Source organism: Diabrotica undecimpunctata, chromosome 6, assembly GCF_040954645.1.
Source record: "Diabrotica undecimpunctata isolate CICGRU chromosome 6, icDiaUnde3, whole genome shotgun sequence".
Taxonomy (NCBI): Eukaryota; Metazoa; Arthropoda; class Insecta; order Coleoptera; family Chrysomelidae; genus Diabrotica; species Diabrotica undecimpunctata.
The window spans coordinates 16582739-16603475 of record NC_092808.1 but is presented as its reverse complement, the minus strand read 5'-3'; the positions used below and the strand labels follow the sequence as shown (position 1 = coordinate 16603475).

At 33.8% G+C, this 20737-nt stretch overlaps 1 protein-coding gene across 5 annotated transcripts in view; it reads left to right on the top strand.

Moving 5' to 3' along the window:
• LOC140443192 (uncharacterized) overlaps window positions 1-20737 on the top strand; it is an 86423-nt gene that overhangs the window by 24049 nt on the left and 41637 nt on the right. For 4 of the 5 annotated variants that reach the window (XM_072534301.1, XM_072534302.1, XM_072534304.1 and 1 more), the window contains 6 exons: window positions 3947-4271; window positions 7684-7858; window positions 7917-8261; window positions 11650-11830; window positions 12520-12763; window positions 15767-15940. In XM_072534301.1, coding sequence (XP_072390402.1) covers window positions 3947-4271; window positions 7684-7858; window positions 7917-8261; window positions 11650-11830; window positions 12520-12763; window positions 15767-15940 — 1444 coding nt within the window. The remainder of the gene's footprint in view (window positions 1-3946; window positions 4272-7683; window positions 7859-7916; window positions 8262-11649; window positions 11831-12519; window positions 12764-15766; window positions 15941-20737) is intronic. The other variant, XM_072534303.1, reaches the window with a different exon arrangement.

Sequence of the window (20737 nt, the reverse complement as noted above, 5' to 3'; positions counted from 1 at the left end):
AAATTTTAGTGAACAAAAATAAAACGCACTGTAAGTTTTAGAAGTTTTAATGCACCAAACAACATTTTTGAATTTCCTAATTATAGAAAATAATATTTTATAACGTAATGAAAACTATTGATTAAACAGAATAATAATAAATTTGAAAAAAAATGTATAGACTATGTAACATTAACAAAAAAAAAATGTGAAAGTTTACCACTGAGTTACATCCCCTTTATTTTTAATGATATCCACAATTCTTCGAGACTGACATAGTTTTTCAAGTTCTGACAAAATTCGAATGTAAAAGAAACCCATATTTCTTGCAATTTTTTCTTCAATTCGTTGACTGACCTGGCAGGATGTTTTCCCAAAGCTTTTTTCATTTCGTGCCACAAAGTCTCCAATGGGGACAAGTCGGGACTGTTAGAAACTCATTGCAGAAGTGGTATGTCTTGGTCTTCAATCCATTTTAAACTCTTTTTTGAGGTATGCGCCAAACTGCGCAGTCCTGTTGGAAGACAAAATCTTCCGCTGATGTTAAAACGGTGTTCCATAATCGGTAAAAGAGATTCTTCTAAAATATTCAAATATTTGTCCGTGTTTACAATCCCATCGAGGGGATGGGATAAGTGAATGCATAGCCAGGGTTTAGTGAAATTTTTTTATTGTTGAAAATAAATAAAAAACCATAAGGGTAACCGTTTAATAAATATTAATAAAAATGCCATATTAATTAATATTAGAACTTATGAAAACATGCAGAGTATAATTTGTTTATGGTAAACTGCGAATTCCATAGGTGGGCCATCTGATATGGGAAAGGTCTTATATACTTGTACTATTCCTCGTCTAAAATTCAATGGTGATACCTTATTATTTTTACTGTAAAGGAATCAGGCATTTTGAATTACTGCATCGATAAACCATGTAAAAATTGGCCAGTAGAAGTAATGGATTTTGACAAGAGCTATGAGTCATGCCGATGCAGTACACAAGTTTACCTGTTATTTACAAGGGCATAGCTCTTGTCAAAATCCATTACATATACCACTTTTTCCCCCGAATTCCAATCTATTAGGTCAGTCCCCCCCATGTTTTGGTTGGTCAGCAGCCATGCAATTTGGACGAGACACCATCATGTTTTCTTTTTCTTTGTGGCAGTATCTTTTGATAATCTTTTCTGCCTGGACTCCGGCGCTTGTTGATGCTATAATAACAACTGGATTATCCATCCAACGAATCAAAAGGACAGCGTCGTTTCTTTCAATAATTTGTACATATTTTCCACATACTTTTTGTCTTGTTTGCTAGTCAAGGGACATGATGTCAGTATTCATTTTTCCCTGATTGTACCAATGGCCCCGTAATCCAAATGTCGAAGGTATGCCAGCAAGTTTAACCCAGTAAATAAATTATCTATGTGTAAAATGTGTGGCAATTGTGCCATTAGTAATTCTTTTAACATTAACACGAGCCATGCTGCACATTTTCCAACCAACTGGCTACTCTGTATGTTTTCTCGAGGATCAGATAAAGATCAAAATTGACTAAATAAGCATCCCTTGTATTTAACGACCACATCTTGTACCCAAAGCATATCGGCTTGCCACGGATAAAGTGTTTTTTCATCATTTGATCATTCCTCTTGTGCCACTCCTATCGGAGATTGGAAATCATCAAGGCTACCTGACCTTGTTTACAGCTGACCAAGAGTTCATTAGTGGTACAGCCAAACCACTCTCTCCAGCCACAAATAATTTAACTGGCGACATATCTTTATGCATAGAAAAACTGATTGATGGAAATTTTCGAGGCATTGCTTGAAAATCGCCTGAAATCCTCTCTGCTGGTAATTTTTTTGGAGAGACAATCAGAAATCCAATCCTTTTCTTCTGGAGAAATTGAAATAATATTTTTATGCGTTTGAGGATTGCCTTCAGAAGGTATCTGAAAGTAAAATGAAATCATAAAACATCTCACTAACTTTTTAATGTCGATATTGTTGCACTCCCCAATTCTATCATTATTTAGCAATTTAATCTCATCTGGAGCACGCACCTGACGACGAATATATTTAAAACATTGAAATTTGGACGAAAACAAGAAATAAAAATAATTTTACCATTCAGATTGTGAGGCATCCCTCCTTCATCTTCATCCTCCGAATCCATGTCAGTTTCAACGTTAGGTTCAGACAACTCCACAAAAATTTGATTTACTTTCTGCTGTATCTCGTCATCACCCCATATAATATCCAATGCTTCAAAAAGCGAAAAACATTTTCTAAAATGTTAAGTTGTTATAAAATAATGTACCATTACACAGTCTCAAAACGCCTACGGATATCATATGGGATTACAAACTTTTGAGTTGACTTACTACACTGTTGTCAAACCTATTTAGTTTTATTTTTTTAACTGATATGTCTATTGAGGTTCCATTTTCGCATCTAGCGCAATACAACGTGACAGAAAAATGTCTATATGACCACCAAAGTAAAACAACCTGCAACCTGCATCAACTGAAAGCCGACTGTCCAATGAACATGTAAAAATAGCTCGTGCTTCTATATTCTTGACTTTGATGACAGCGGGCGTGGTAAAAGATAACTAATTTGTGACACAAAATGGTATAACCCATTAGCGCTTACAGCGTAGGCGCTAATGGGTTAATCGCAAAAATGAATCAACATGCTCATCAAATTCATCAAATCAGCATTCATGAAATGAAGAAAATGTCGACGACATATGGCAGCGAACTGGTTTGATAACAAATATAAATAGGTAGAAGACAAAAATAAAAAATAAAATAGAAAGTAAAACCAATATCTAGATCAAGAAGGCGTAAGTTCTTGGCAAAAATAATATTGAAACTAGAAACCAACTTTAGAGAAAAGAACAGTAATAAAACACTTTTCAACAAATAAATAAAAAAGAGGATCTGATTTCTTTCTGATGCGGACTAGATGCTCGTCAGATGAAAAGGGCATGTTGCTCTTTGAAAAGGCACAGTGTGTTAAACTTAAGTTTTTTTTTCATTATTGGCTAATCATTTTGCTGTATCCTTATAAACTTGTATGAAAATCGGCGCAGAGACTTAAGGAAACAAGTTTCAACTTAATTTCATGATCATGAATCATCAAAGTGGCGCCCCCCATAACAAAATGTATAATAATATTCATTGTCCAAAGTTATGCCTATTTTGATAACAATTTAGAAATATACAGTAAAACTATTATCCAAAAACCAGAAAAAAGCTTTCAACCTAACCACCCTTTTTCCACATACATAGAGTATATGTATGCCTCTGGGAAATATGCCTAAACATTAGTATATTAAAAGTGTATTTTATGGTTAGAAGTCAAAAGTCATTCGGTTGTACTCCTAAGAAGGTACTTGAGATTTGAACAAAATGAAACTTACAAAAATATGAGACTCTTTTACTGCTCTACTACGTGATTAGAATACCACGACCACTTATGCATACCACATGTTTAGAAGTAACATTTCCTTTCATATTGTCCGGGGTATGTTAGGAGGAACTACAAAATCAAAAAAGAGGTAATACATATTAACTGTTCTCACACAGTACCAATCCTTATCACTCTGTAATGTAAGCTGTATGAATTGTGTTTTCAAAAGATTCCATTCGGTTCAATACCTATGAAAATTTTTGGAATTGAAAATATCTATGTAATTATATCTAAGATATAATTTATTTTTAGAATTTTCTGAAGAATCAAATAATTATTTTTCCAAAACTTTATATTACATGTTTTATTTTCATTTAAGCAGATATGGGCTGTGAATATTTCATCGATATTAGATGATTATTAAGACATATATAAGGGAATTACGTTTTCATTGGGTAAAGCGCCATAAACTAATAATCAAAAAATGTTTTTTGAAAATTTTACAGTGGCCCTTTCCTTTAAAAAATGTTATTAAACTTTTCTGTTTAGGCGAGGATCGAAACAACACAAGCAATAATATCCAACCAGCCCGTGGTGGCTCTCACGTCGATATCTCCCACCAAAACAATAGTTCAACCCACAACTTCTGAATCGTTACCAACAGTCAGTACACCACCTGTTGTGTCAACACCACCAGTCATTCAGACAACGCAAGTGATATCCCAGTCGCTTGTAGTGTCAGTGCCGCTTGTAAATACATCTCTCAGTCCCCACAAGGCGATTGTCAACAATCAAACTAGTGTAGTTACGCCTGTATCTCAAGAGAGAAGTAGCAGTACAGGGAGTGCGGAGAGAAGCACCCCTGTTATAATTAGTAAGTAGATCAGTCACATAATAATATTACATTAGTTGACTTACAAAAAAAAATAAACGGTTTTTAAAACATACCATACAAGCAGGTTTTGTAAAAGGAAAGGTACTCGAGAACAAATATGGAACCTGCGACAACTTATTGAGAAGTCTAGAGAAATTCAATTACCACCGACAATGTGTTTCATGAACTATGAAAAATCCCCAGAAGAGTGGACTGATCGAGTAACGCTTGCTGGAAGAAAAATTTCTTACTTAAGATTTGTTGATGACACTAAACTAATGAAGCCGCAGAGCAAGAAATGCTGGTTATTTTGCGAAGAGCTGAGTTTAAAAAGCAAGAAAGTCAGTCTAAAATTAAGAAAAACATAATGAAGAAAAAAAAAAGACAAAAATAATGGTAATAGGTAGATTTTGAATTTTACAATATATGTACAGAAGATGACTTCGAATGACAGTAGTCAATGACTACTGTTTTGAACAAACATACAAATGTTTAAAGACCTTTTACTCTAAATCTTTTTCTCCTGATGATGCTAACAAATAATTAAAACTGTTTCAGAGAAATTTCTCTGAAGCAAGCGTTTTACAGAAGGAAAGAATGAACAAAAACGTTTATTTTTGGAGATGACACACATTAAAAAAAAATGTATTAACAGGAAAATTGTCACATTTACTGGTACATATAATCCTTCCAAAAATATCAAACACATAGGCAATCAACAATCATGATAAGTAATGTGAGTCATCTATCAGTTTCTTCTGACAACATAACGTAAATGTCTGTTCAGATGCAGAGGTAAACAATGGTAACATAACAAGTTTTACTAAAATATGAGTACTTTAAAGCTTAACTATAACCAGAGTGATGCACATATTGTATATTAAAAAACTAAATCCCAGAAAATATGTAGAAGTCATAGCTTCAAACCAAATCTCTCCACGAGTAAGTTCCGAGATCATTAATTTTATATATGTTAGTACTAATATAATCATTTCCTCAGATGTCCTGAAGAAGAATTAAATAAATTCGAAAGCTAGATTAAATAAATTCGAAAGCTAGATGAAATGTCTAAGATTTTAGCTAAATTTCTAGGCCAAAATCATTGACTGTCGATAACCCTTTATCTATTTCAATCACATAAAGATAGTGAAGTAATGCATAAATAATTATTTATTATATATAATAAGGTAAACAATATATTGTAGTTTTTAAATTAAGTTTAATTGAAATCATTGACTAAAATTTGTATACAGGGTGAACTACAACACGAAATTAAGATTTTCTCAATTTTTTAAATGGATCATCCTCTATATTATTTTTTAGAAATATTGTATTTGATACTCTTTCATTTTTATATAGCATTCCCTATACCTATACTCATTATTTTCCGAGATATTTTTAGTTACCTTCAAATTTCGGAAATACATTCAATTTTTGTAAGTAGATATAAGTATTGAGTCTCCACCTCTCAGGAAAGCTATTATTTAGATGATTGTGAATAGGAGCACTGTGGTGAATTGAAGCACCGTCGTGTAAAAATCACATTCTTTGTCGAATATTAAGTGGTAGCAGTAGTATGGGCAAATGATTATTTAGAAAATCCAGATATATGGCAGCATTCACACGACCGTCAAAAAAATGTGGTCCAATCACATAATCGCCAACAATACCACCCTAAACATTTATAGACCACCCAGTTTGACTATAAGTGTTTACAAAATACTGATGGCTTGATGCATAGTAATGAAAATTAAGCCGATTCACCGTTCCATTTTTGTGAAATGTAGCCTCATCTCCAAAAAGCACATAATCGAAAAAAAATCGGTTTCTTTGCACTTGCTGCTGAGACCATTGACAAAAAGCTAATCTGCGTCGATAACATCGACTGCCAATTCTTGATGTAACTGTATGCGGTAAGGATGCAGTTTATGTTTAAGAAGGATTTTTGCCGCCGAAGTTTGACTAATGTCATGTTGACGTGAAATTTCACGAGTGCTTACGTGGAGATGTTTAGTAGTAGCTACCAGTACATCATATTCCTTTTCTTCACTTAGAACAGTTTTGGTTTTCTTATTTTTTTCATATACAACTGACCCAGTGCGAACAAAATAATCCATTAATTTTTCAAAAGCTCTTGTGCTTGGCTTCCTCCGTTCAGGATATCGCTCGTGATATCTGGATTCAAGTAAGTAATTTCTCAAACTTTCTCCTAATACCCAGATCATAATATGTTAACTCTTCCACAGAAAAATTCATTTTTAACAATAAAGAGAAGCCACACATACCAATTAAAAAGGTAATAATACGAAAACTGTCATTTTTTCAAAGCCTACTATTTTACCTTTGTAACTGACACAAATGGCCTTTTACTTATTAATATCTGCGCATAACAATCGGCAATTGATACAACAACCTAAAAATTGTTACATCAATTGTATATTGTTTTGCTTTCTGTTTTGTGTGAGTTATTTATTGAATAAAAATAATCTTGTTATATTATTATACAAAGCATATTATCTTGTAGGAATTTTAGGAATCTTGTATTTCATTAAGGAAATATGTATTTCTATAATATCACATTTATTGATACATTCATTACATATTGCTATGGTTTATATTTTTTCTTAGTTACTTTTTGAATAAAAATATTTTGTTATATTATCACCCAATACTTAATACTTATTTCTACTTACAAAAATTGAATGTATTTCCGAAATTTGAAGAAAGCTAAAAATATCTCGGAAAGTAATGAGTTTAGGTATAGGGAATGCTATATAAAAATGAAAAAGTATAAATACAGTATTTCTAAAAAATAAAATATAGGGTGATCCATTTAAAAAAATTGAGAAAATCGTAATTTTGTTTTGTAGTTCACACTGTATACAAATTTTTGTCAACGATTTCAATTAAACTTAATTTAAAAACTACAATACATTGTTTACTTTACTATATAAAATAAATAATTGTTTATGCATTACTTCTTTATATACATGGTGTTGATTTCATAGGGATTTCAAATTAAAAATGGTCATAACTTGTTAAACACTCTGTATAGTAATGCAACACCCAATACTATAAGAACAAGAATTATGAGAAGAATACAAATTTGAAAAAATATATAGGGTGTCTCATTTAACAAATTGTGTTTGATATACTACGTAGTTATTAATCACCCTGTAGATTTCCACATATTTTCCAATTATGGAGAATATAATTATCTACATTTTTTCTAAATTTGTCTTTTGGATATTCTATACCATAATGGAATTATCAACCGATGTCACACTAAAAACTCACCTATACCTATAACTCCTATACCTATACCATATACCTATAACTCATATATATATATATATATATATATATATATATATATATATATATATATTGATATTCTTACTATGTTTTTTAGATAATATGATTGGTGGTAACAGTAATCAGGAAATGCTCACCCCAGATATGAATTCGGGAGGCCTGAAAATTACATATGAAAAACAACCCGATTCCATAAATACCGAAGTCGATATGGAATTGGAGCTTGATACTGCCCCTTCCGCCAATGTTGAAGTACCTGCCAAAAGAGGAAGGTAAAAAAATGAAACTTCCCATTCTTTCGTCCGTTCTATTAACTTTTTTTGTCTAAAGATCTCAGTCGCAGTCCAACGACAAAAGTGATCGCTCAAGCCGAAACAGAAAACGGAATAGCACCGGAACCACCTCGACGCCAGTTCCTACCCCACCTTTACCAAATAACACTACAGTTCCTAAAAGATCTAGCAGATCACACGCTTCCACCCCGCCTACGGAACCTCCTGGGGCTTTCAGTTCTATAGTACCTCCGTCGCAGATTAAGGAATCGCCTCCCAGTAGTCCCAGTTCGGAGAGTCAGAGTGGAGCTCCTGTTGGTCGAAGGACGAGAGCTAGGAAAAGCGATTCTTCGGTGGTGGCAGGTGGATCTGGATCATCTAAGGATAGTAAAGATGTTAAAGTGTAAGTAAAAGAATTTAATGTAAAGTATATAACACATTTGAAAGTAAGTTTTAATATTTAAAACACAATTTTTCAAGAATCAACTTTTTGTAACTTATCTTTATTCCATAAGTTTCCAACATTGTTGTAGCGATAAATGAGGCGGTGAAAGAAAAAGTGGTATAACTCACTTCTTTTATACAATAGAGATAAGTGTATATTCAAAATCTCCATATTCAAATCTATCAGAAGCAACAGTGGTGTAAGTCATACCTCTTCTATTTGCTCACAGATAGCAGCACAAACTTGACAGTCAAACAAAATCTCTGTAGTAGTAGGGGGAATAGTGGTGCAACTCAGACTTACACCACTATTCCTTCATTCCTAAGGCAGTTATTTAGTATTTTGCGATTGTGATTTTTCAATACAATGGATGACGACAGTTTAAGTAATGTGAGTGATGAGCCTAGTATTTTCGCTTACTTAAGAGATGAGTAGGTACCTTCTGATTCTCAACAAGAAAGTACTGGTAAGTTAAACTTGTGTATTATATTTGATTGTATAAAATCAAAACTAACCTCAAAATGTTAAATTCTCTACACTAACAATAAATAAACTATAAATAGAACAACGTTTTTGAGTGATATTTTAATACAGTTGGTTTGTTTCAGTCTGTGAATCAAACGAGGAAGTCTCTCCCCAAGACCATGAAACGAAAAGTAATAGAGAAGAAGTAGAAGTTTGCGTGCCCAAGAGAGCACGCAAACGACAGAGGCATGAAAATAAAAAAGAAAAAAGAAAGTGGCTTCGCTACTCAGGTTGTGAGTATAAGACAACAAAAGGAAAAGTAGTGCCAGGTAAAACTTTTTCAAACAACTGTTTTTGAAATAAAAAATGTTTTGAAAATATATCATGTGAAGATAGAAAAAACATTTGAATCATTATGGAAATTGAAATCATTTACAGCACAGAATGCTTTTATTTGTCGTTTGATCAAGCAAAAGAAACCTGAGTTAAAACGTCCTAGGGATCAGTCACGACCTGGTAAGACAGTGTCATAACCAATATTTCATTGATAAACAAGGCAAAACCACGAATATATGTAGAAAATACTTTCTTGGAATCTTTCAGATATCTGATGGACGAATGACACCGGCCATTAATAAGATAAAATAAGAGGAATCACCTGGTTCAGATTCTCGAGGCCATGGTATACCAACCAATAAAATATCTGAACTATGTCCGGAAACATATTGCAAATTTTCCATCTTACCAATCGCACTATACAAAGAATAAGAATCCCAATCGTATGTATCTATCTACTGACCTTAATGTACTGTAATGTAATACCCTTCTGTATCGCTTGTACAGTGAGTACTGTCAGAAACAAGGCACTGTCTCCGTTTCCTGTGATATTTATCGCTGTACATTCAATAATGAGTACAGACTTTATTTTCATGTACCTCAAAAAGATACATGCTCTAAGTGTGATGCTTACAAATTAAAAAAAGCTGCAATAACAGATGATAATAAGATAAGACAGATTGAAGTAGAGCACGAATTTCATCTTAGAAAGGCCGAGCTTGCACATACTTCTATGAAAAATGATACAGAGCAGGCCCAGATTGACGATTCTTACTATGCATTCACTTTTGACGTAGAGAAAGCCCTAGCTTTCCCAAAACTAACCACATAACCACATCTATCGCATACTATAAACGTAATATGTACATTTACAACTTGGGCTGCCATGAGCTATCATCTGGCTTAGGCTACATGTATGGATGGGGTGAAATAACAACTTCGAGATGATCTTAGGAAATCAGTGCCTGTGTCACAAAGCACATAGAATTACGTTCAGCAAATTCAAATATGTTGTATTGTACAGTCACAGCTGCACCGGCCAAAATAGAAACTGGAATTTTGCCTTGGTCTTGTTACAGTTAGTTCAAATAGTATCGAAATAGTTGATCACAAGTTTATGGTAAGCAGACGCTCTTACTTACCAAACGACTCAGACTTCAATTGAAACTCACTCTAAAGGTAAACAGATTTATGTGCCTGAAGATTGGTTTTCAGTCATAGTTCGGTGTAGAAACACAAAAGCTTTCATTTTCTCAAAAAGGCTTAGAGAAGACTTTAAAGATCTGACACAACTCACTAAATCAATTACAAAAAGAAAAACCAATACGGATAACCAATTAGTGTCATGGTTAAAAATGCAATAAAAAAAGATGAGCCATTTGCACTGTTCTATAAAGAAACACAAGATGAAGATTTTTACTTTTCACAAATTAATATGCTTCGAAGCAAGCAGAAGGGAAGACCAACATTGTTGAAAAATCTTCAAATGGATTGCCCGTACATAGCACCTCGACCACTCATTCGAGCCAAAAAACGGGATATGTGTGATTTACTATCATACATTCCTCCAGTCCATCATTCTTATTTTAGAAATCTTATATCATCTGATGAAGTCAATGACGAAGCTGGACCACTTGCTGATGTAGAAGAAAATAATGACTAATAAACTAGTGAATTTATTTTTGATTTTCTAATGTAAAAACCATAAACATGTTTTGCTTTTTGTACATTCTCTTTAAACTCTTAAAAGAAAAGTGGTGTAAGTCATTCCACCCCTTAAAAACTATCCTTAACATAGTTTTATTTGCACAAAAATGTTAGTAAAGTTATATATATTCTTAATAAATAAAAAATACCAGAAGTATGTGTATAAATGTTACATAGATTTAATTACAATATTTCTAATAAAACCTTTTATATCTCAAATTGATGCTCAGATGACTTATACCACTTTTCCTTTCACCGCCTCAAATTTAACATTTTTATATTCTGTCCTCTTGAGCTTGATAGCACAGCACCTCATTATAAATTCAAAAATGTGTCTGAAACACTAGAGTGTCGTTCAAAAAGTTAAAGCGACTCATAAGCATTTCTTCATTAGAAATGTGTTGTTACTCGATATCTTTCGTTGTATTCTCCCTATATCATGAGATTCAGGTAGCCGAGACAATAGGTTCGAGTATTAACATTAAACGAAAACGAAGGATTTGTCGATTCAGTGCTAGGGAATTGGGTATAAATGTTTGGAAAATGAAATTTCATTATAATCTAAATTTATTGTAGTATTAGACCAATAAAGTTGATAAAAAATAAGGTTTTTTCGTCATAACTGGATGAATATTATCAAAATTAATCTTTTTTTATATATTTTTAATATTATTAAAAAATTACTAACATTTAATATAAATTTTTAATTTTCGCATTCGTGAGATATGCTGCGCCTATGGTTTATGGAGGATAATGATATATGTTTGAGGATTCATGCTATCATTCTCAAGAGGACAGATTATAGCGAAAATTATATTGTGTTGAATGTGTATTTTAGTTTTCAGAATGGCATAGCCGCACCCCATATGTTAGGCAACCAGTTAAATCCTAATTCAACGATGCATTCTAAAATGAATGATCATCTTACCAATGAATTAGAGGCTCACAGCATATTCAATCCAAATGAAAGTAGTTCTAGTCTTCTAGGACCTCAACTACACCATCGAGTACTTCAGCAGGTGAGTATTCTAAAAGTATAATATTTTAATAGTGATTGGCGATTTGACACACACTTACACAATATTTTAGAGTCTTATTCTAAATATTTTTTAGTTATTATTAATAATCAATTCTTTATAGGTTTAATATAATCTTCTAGGCTGTGGTTTAAGCAACAAAAAACTAGGTTTTCTAGGAATTTTAGGTTTCTTGGGAATAATCTTATGAAATGAATGTATTTTGAGAGGTTTTATAGCTTTTGAAATAACAGTATTTTCTTTTTTTGGTTTATTTTGGTGATCAGTATTGGTTTCCGACATGTCCCTATTTAATACTATCTGTCTTCTTGGATAGTCTTTAATATTTATGGTATAACCCACCAGCATCCCTAATTGCAGAATGATAGTGAGCACTTCATCGTCAAAAAAGGTCATCAACCGTTTTGAAAAGGGTGTTTTTGTACCAGCAAAGTAATTCATCTTATATATTATTTCATTTACAACCGACACTGTATGAATTGACTGTTTTAAATAATTTTTAAATAAAAATGTGTATTTTCATAAAAATACTTTTTGTATACATTTTTTGGGACACTCAGTAGTACTTTAGGTTTTGTAAAAATATTGCTTTTAATATCTTCACAGCGACACACTTACAATAAATCATATCGTATACATTATGTTAGAGTATCTTTATCCCTTTTTGTTAGCAAGCGCCGAGAGAAAGAGAAAGATACTCTGAGAGTGGCGATGTCGTCCAAGTCGAAACCAACGCTATTAATTTACAGGCAAGAGCAAGTAGTACGGGTTCTAGCACTGCTTCTGGAGGTAGTGGACTGTCTTCTATGCTTGGCGGAGGAGGTGGTACTATACCGCAGTCCTTGGATCAGTTACTCGAAAGGCAATGGGAACAAGGATCTCAGTTTTTGATGGAACAAGCTCAACATTTTGATAGTGAGTATTATTATTTCTATATATTTTTTTAAATTTTAATTAGACTTCTACAGCTGGTTCCTAAAAAAACTGATACGACTCTTAAAGCATATTTTGTAGAAAATTGAGCAGTGTATTTTGAAGGATAAATACTTATTATTTACATACTGTCACTTTCACTTCCAAATCTTAAAATTTATCAGATAACTTATTCTGTTCAACCTCAAAAAATGACTCCACATGCTAGCAAAGAACTAAAAGCAAGAATTGTAACACAATTAGAAGATGGTTTGTTACTATCTGCCGTAGCTAACCATTTTAACGTAAGCAGAAAAACAGTTTTTAATATTAATAAAAGATGGAGAGAACAAGAAACTCTTGAAAAAAAGCAAGGTTCTGGAAGACCAAAAATATCTACCGCTCATGAAGATCGTACGCTTAAGGAGAGATTAAAAGAGAATCCTTATGAAGAGAGATGCGAAAACTGCAATAATTATGTCACAGTTTCCGGGAAGAAAGACAACAACTTGGTGCAGAATTTAAGCATCACGTCTTAGGTACCGAACTGCAGCAAAAAAACAAGCTCTTACACCACAACAGAAGCAATCAAGACTTATATTTGCTTTAAACTGCTACAAAATGAAGATTTTTGGGACAGGGTAATATTTACAAATGAAATAATTTTTCAATCTTCTAAAAAGGGCAAAATTGCGGTGTATACACCAGATAATAATAGATTTAATCCTCTATATGTTGATAGATATCGAACAGCTTGTCATTTTAGCGCCAATGTATGGGAATTAATTTCATCTAGAGGTAGGTTTGTTAAGCAGACTTATCTGAATATTCTAGAAAACATGTTTCCCAGTGTAGAACAGTTATATCCAGAAAATAATTGTATCCTCCAACAAGATAATTGTCCTGTTCACACTCATCATCATCAACTAGCCTCTAACGTCCACTGCTGAACATATGCCCCTCGCATGCTTTTCCGCTTAGTCCGATTTTGCGCCATCTGAATCCAATTTGTAGTCACTCTTTTTATGGCATCTGTCAATCTCGTTGGGGGTCGACCTCTATTTCTGTTAGCTTGTATTCGGGGTCTCCATTCCAAAATTCTTTTTGTCCACCGGTCATCAACTGATCTTGCTACATGACCTGCCCAGTTCCACTTTACTGTTGTTATCATTTCAATAACGTCTGCTACTCCTGATCTTTTGCGTATAGTAGCATTGGGTATTCTATCACGTAGAGAAATCCCTAACATTATTCTCTCCATTGCCCTTTCCGCAACTTGTAGTTTACTCACTGTTGTTCTTGCGAGTGACGTTTCTGCGCCGTAGGTCATCACTGGCAAAATACACTGATTAAATACTTTTCTTTTTAGACACATTGGAATCTTAGACCTAAAACTATCCTTCATCTTTCCAAATGCAGCCCAAGCGAGGTTTATTCTTCTTTTCAGCTCGATTGTTTGGTTGTCTCGACTTATTCTGATCTCATGGCTCAAGTATTTATAGGAGTCAACTGGCTCAATATCTTTGTCTTCTACTGAGATGTTTTTATTGTGGACTAAATTTGTCATAAATTGTATTTTTGAAAAATTTATTTTAAGACCAACTCTTTTGTGGCAGTATGGAGTTCTTGGAGCATTATCTGTGTTCGATCAAAGCTGTCTGCAATAAGAACCATATCATCTGCAAATTTAAGGTTATTTAAAAATTTTCCATCTACATTGATGCCCTTTTCGTTCCAATCTATTGTTTTACAAGCTTATTCTAGCAAAGTTGTAAATAATTTAGGAGACATGTTGTCTCCTTGCCGAACGCCTCTTTCAATACGAAAGGTCCCAGTATCTTCATTAAGTCTTACACAGGCTGTAGCATGCTGATAGATGTATCTGATGAGGGATATGTATCGGTGATCTATTCTACATTGTGTTAGAGCTTGTAGCATTTCACTTTGATTGACCGTATCAAATGCCTTTTCAAAGTCAACAAAGACACGTATCAGGGGTGTATTATATTCAATGGTTTTTTCAATCAACGACTTAATGGTTTGCAAATGATCATTTGTTCCGTATCCAGAACTAAATCCTGCCTGTTCACACTACAAATATAATAAAAAAGTGGCTCCAGAATAACAACATCGAATCCTTACTATGGCCCAGCTACAGTCCAGATTTAAACCCAATCGAGAATGTGTGGGAGGTTATTATAAAACGGTTTTATCGGAGTAATTTTATACCTCAAAATGCTGAAGAGCTGTGGCACGGTATACAACAGGTTTGGGAAGAGCTCTCTAAAGAAGACAATAGTTCCTTTCACGCAGATGGACCGAAGACTACAAGCTGTTATCAATGCTGATGGAGATATTACAAAATATTAATTTTATTTTAACATACTTAAATTTAGTATAGTTTTGGTCTTCCAGAGCCTCGCTTTCTTTCGAATGTTTCTTGTTTCCTCCATTTTTTATTAATAGAAAAACTGTGGTTCTGCTTATGTTAAAATATTTTGCTGCCTCTGATAGTGCTCAGTTATCTTTTAATTTGGTTACAATTCTTGCTTTAATATATTGTTGAGTTAAGTCGTTTGTTTTATTCCTTAATAATAATAAAAATAATAACAACATCCTTATTTTATCTAAAAACTATCATTTATATACTCTTTACAAAATGCAGGAATTCAAAATAATATCAAAATTTACACCTCAATAATTATTACAATTTATGAATTAACATATGTAATCAATTTCTTGTTTGTTTATTTTATTATTTGTCTGTCATAATAAATATAATATAATGTCAGGCCAATCAAATACACTCCTCAAAATGATCAAATCTTACTAAGAGTCGTATCAGTTTTTTCAGGAACCAGCTGTACGTCTTCATTTCAAAAACGCTGACTTTACTGACTTTAAAAAGTGCCTCATACGTTTTTTAATAATTTAAAAAAATAGAAAAAGTATTTTCCAATGTTTCATGTATAAATGTTTAATATTTAAAGTACTTCTTTTTTTCAGTTGCTTCTCTCCTTTCTTGTCTGCATCAGCTTCGAGCAGAAAATTTGAGGTTAGAAGAACACGTGAGTTCGTTGGTACGAAGAAGGGACCATTTACTTGCAATTAATGCTAGGTTAGCTCTTCCTCTCAACAGTCAACCACCCGCTGCTCCCCTTTCGACGCATCCGCACACAGGTAATTATTTTCTTATTTGTAAACTAAGAAGTTAATTATTATTAAAAAATTTTTAATAACCAAGGTAATAACTCGATAATGAATAGCGATTATCTCGTAATTATACGAAATTCCGTTGTGCATAGCCATTGTTTTAGGTTTGGGATAGTTGCTGGGAGCAAAATCTGGAGAACAGAGCAAGTGACACATAATTCAAAATCCAAATTAATGGAAGGTTAGGTAGATACGATGCCTTGTTCTAAATTTTTGAAAAAAATTCCATTTTTTGGCCATTTTTATTTATTATAGTTACTAAAGGCTCAGTTTCCAAACCAATTAAAATTTTTCAACGTATACCATTTATCGTGTAGCGGATTTTCTGAAAACTTTTCTCATAAGTTACATAGGTTTAAGGTAGTGAATTCGAATATGATTTTCTTTTTAGTCGGAAATATATAGTTCCCAAGATATAACTGACTTTACGAAACCCTATCATGAAATTTATCTAATTTTCGTCTGAATACCTAATATTCTTAACTTCCAGTGACCACATCCAGATACCAGTATAGATGGTCCTGAAGAATTGCTGAAGTTAGTTAACCAGTTCATGCGAATTTCATTATGGTTTGTTAATATTTTTTGTCAATCACTTTTTCTGTTGCTTGTTCCACGTTCATCTTTATGTACGTATGTACAGCGTTAACAGGCCTTTTAGGCCCATTGCTGGATGGATAATTTCCATCGTTTTCTGTTTTTAGCTATCAGCTTCCAGTCTCTGAGTCCCATCTCTCTGACATCTTCCATCACAACATCTCTCCATTTCTTTCTTGGTCTTCTTCTCATTTTTTGCCCTCAGGTACTCTCCAAGCAATATTCTTCACTAGTCTATTACCTTGTATTCTTTCTAGATGTCCGAGCCATTCTAGTCTACGTTTTTTCACTACTTTTGTTATTGTAGGGTTAGTATACAAATGGTATACTTCTGCATTCGTTCGTCTTCTCCATTCTCCCTCTACTACTTTTCCACCAAATATTCTGCGAAGTATCTTTCTTTCCATGCTTCCAATCGGTTCTGTATGGTTTTGTTCATAGTCCATGTCTCGGCAGCTTATAGCATTGTGGGTCTAAATTATATTTTTGTATACTCTTATTTTTGTATTACGAGATATACCTTTGGCCTTAATTATTTTGCTCATGGCCCCAGCACACATGTTGCTCTTGGTCAGTCTCAGGTTAATTTCAGTTTCTTCCTTACATGTCTGTTCAATAAGAGTACCTGAGTACATATTATATTCATCCACCTTCTCGAATCCTACAACTGATCCATCCTCCACCTCCAATTTAAAGTATCCCCTGGTGTTTATTCCTTTTTTGCTCGATATCTCCATGTACTTCGATTTATTAATATTAACTTTCAGTCCCATTTTAGAGCTTTCTCGAATCAGTCTTTTTGCTATATTTGATAGTTCTTTTCCATTTCTTGCAATGAGAACCACAGCATAAGCGTAGGCTAAGCATTGGTGCTCCTTGTATAAAATAGTGCCGGACCTATTTATCCCATTAACCCTTACATTTTTTTATAGACCTATATTGAATAGCAATGTAGCCAACGGGTCTCCTTGGCGGACACCCTTTTTCAGTCGAATTCTTCTGAGACTGTACTGTTGCATTTCACAACACAAGTGGTTTGTCTAATTGTCATTTTTTCCAATCTTACTATTTTTTCTGGCACTTGGAATTCTTTTAGCGTTTCTATTAATTTGTTTCTGTCTATTGTATCGTAGGCGGCTTTGTAACAATACTTGTGCTGAAATGTTGTATTCATAGCAACTGATCAGGATTTGTTTTAGCATAAAAATTTGATGGTTTGTTGATCTTTCTTTTCAAAATCCTTCCTGATATTCTCCTAGATTCTTCTTTACATATATTTCAAATCGTTTTTTAATTAGTATGGCGAGCACTTTATATATTACCTCTAATAAGGATATTCCTCTATAGTTTGCGCATTCAGTTTTATCTTCCTTTTTGTGTATAGGAATTATAATCGACTTATTCCATTCTTGAGGCATTTCTTCGGCATCCTACACTTCTAGTATTAGCTCTTTAAGTTGGTTTATTAAAGCCTCTACTTCATATTTTAAGTTCTCTGCCACAATGCTGTTCTCCCCGGGGCTTTTTTGACTTTTCGTATCTTTTATTATTTCTTCAATTCTTGTGGGTTTTGGTATTTCTTCGATTACTATTTGAGGTTTAGGAGCATTATAATTTTCTTCAGTAGTCACTCCGTCATTTAGCATCTCTTCGAAATATTCTTTCCGCTTTTCACATATTTGGTCTTCGTCCACTATCAGGTTTCCTTGCTTATCTTTTACATTTCTCCGTTCTTCCCTGATACCCAGTTTTAATGTATTTTACCTCTTTGTAAAAAATTTTTATTTCATTTTTCTTGTAATTTTCTTCAATACTACTTACTTTATCATCCACATACTTTCTTTACTTTTTTTCGTTGTTCAGCATACCTTTCTAGGTCGTCTTGTTTTTGCGATCATAAACTTTTTAATCTCAAATCTAATCTTTTTCTTTAACCCTGTTCTACATTCGTCATCGAACCAGTGTTTTTTTCTAAATCTTTTTGTTCTTGGTATGTTCTTCGACGTTGCTTCCTTAATAGTGTTTGTCACAGTAGTACTATCTTGTTTGGCGAAGGTTTCTTGTATATCCTTTTGATAATCCTACACTCCCCCAAAGTTTCGCAGTTTTTCAAAATTAAATTTACGTTGCACTTTTTGTATCCGTTTATGCTTTTTAATTATTGCTTCTCTCATATTAATTCTAAACAGAAAATGATATCTGAGTCTACGTCAGCCCCTCTACACATTTTCACATTCGTTATTAAATTGGCGAATTTCTCTTGTATTAAGATGTGGTCTATTTGATTAGTTTCATTTGATCCCAGAACCTTTCACGTTCCTTTATATATATTTTTTCTCCTGAAATGCGTACTCATTATTTTCATCCCGTTTTCAATTGCGCATGTAATCAATCTTTAGCCATTATCATTTGTATTCATATGGTTACTTTCACCCCCTGATATGTTTATATATATATATATATATATATATATATATATATATATATATATATATATATATATATATATATATATATATACACTCGCGATCATAAAATCCGGGTCACCTTGAAAATTTCAAGTTTCTTGAATATTTTTGCATCTGGTGCAATAATAACCTTTTTTTAGGCTAACGTATTTTTTATTTGTCATCAATGTTTGTTTTGAAAGAACAAAATAACGGTTTTTTATTGTTTTTATTGAAAAAGCAGAAAACAAACCAAATTGTTGAAACAGACATACGAAAGGAAAAATGAAAAATACAGACCGTGGTAAAACATCAGTGGAATTTCAATGACTAATATCGTGTATTGCCTCCAATTGCTCTAATAACCTCTTGCAGACGACGGGGCATATTCTCAATTTTTCTCCTGATTACATGTTGTGGTATGTTATTCCACTCTCTTACTAACAGATCCTTAAGCTCCTGTGCGTTGTTAGGAGGAGGTGTATGGGTTTGAATACGTTTTTCAAATCGTCCCAGAGATGTTTGATGGGATTCAGGTCCGGAGACCTAGCTGGCCAGGGTAAGCTCGTAATTCTAACCTCGTCCAAGTATTGCATACTAATCCTGGCAACGTGCGATCGCGGATTGTCCTGCATAAAAACGGCGTCTTCTCCAAGCCCTGCCTTGATGGGCGTAACATGTTCTTCCAGAATCTCCGTAATGTACCTTCGTGCAGTTAAGGACCCATTTTCGATGAAGGGTAATTCTGTGCGGAAGTCGGAAGATACACCTCCCCAAGCCATGACCGAGCCTTCACCAAATGGCATTCTTGGAGCAATGCAAGCTTGTGAAAATCGTTCACCGGTTCCCCTCCAAACTCTTACATGTCCATTGGATCCAGTTAGGCAAAAACGGGATTCATCTGAGAATAACACTTTGCTCCAATCATTAATTTCCCAATGCGCGTATTGTCGAACAAAAGCTAGTCGTGCAACTCGATGCGCCCGGCCAAGTGGCGGTCCTGTAGCCATTACCCGAGAAGATATTCCAGAAGAACAAAGTCTTCTCCTGACTGTTGCAACGCTAACATTGCAATTTCGTACTTCCTGTAGGCAATTTCGATGCATAACCGCAGTTGAGGTCCGGTCTCGTAAAGCCTGAAACACAAGAAAACGGTCATCTCGTGCCGTGGTCGTTGTTCTTCGTCCAGAGCCAGGTCGTCTGGTTAGCAAACTCGTCTTCTGAAAGCGTTGAAGCACTCGTTGAACCGTAGAAAGGCTTACGCCAACAGTTCTTGCGACTTGGCGTTGAGTGTGACCGTCTTCCACAAACGCAATAGTGTGTGCCGTTTCAACAACAATCAAGGCATTTTTGGCAAAAAATAAACAATAATAAACACTAATAATGGCACTAATAAACACTAATGGCGGCAATAATAAACGTTTGTTTGTTGAGTTTGAACAGAAAGTCGAAGCACAAATGAGACATTTAAAACAAGCGGCAGTTACAGGTACCGTTCATTTTGGGAAGTGTACAGTTTTCCGCGCAATCGGCATTATTGGAATTCTTTATTACAAAGGAAACCGCTAAGCTGACAACAATTCTCAGAAACATGCATTAGTTTGTATTTGTGTTATTATTATTTACGATAAAGCTTGTTAAAAATGAAATAACGGCGATTTTCAAGGTGACCCGGATTTTATGATCGCGAGTGTATATATATACAGTAGACTCCCTCTAT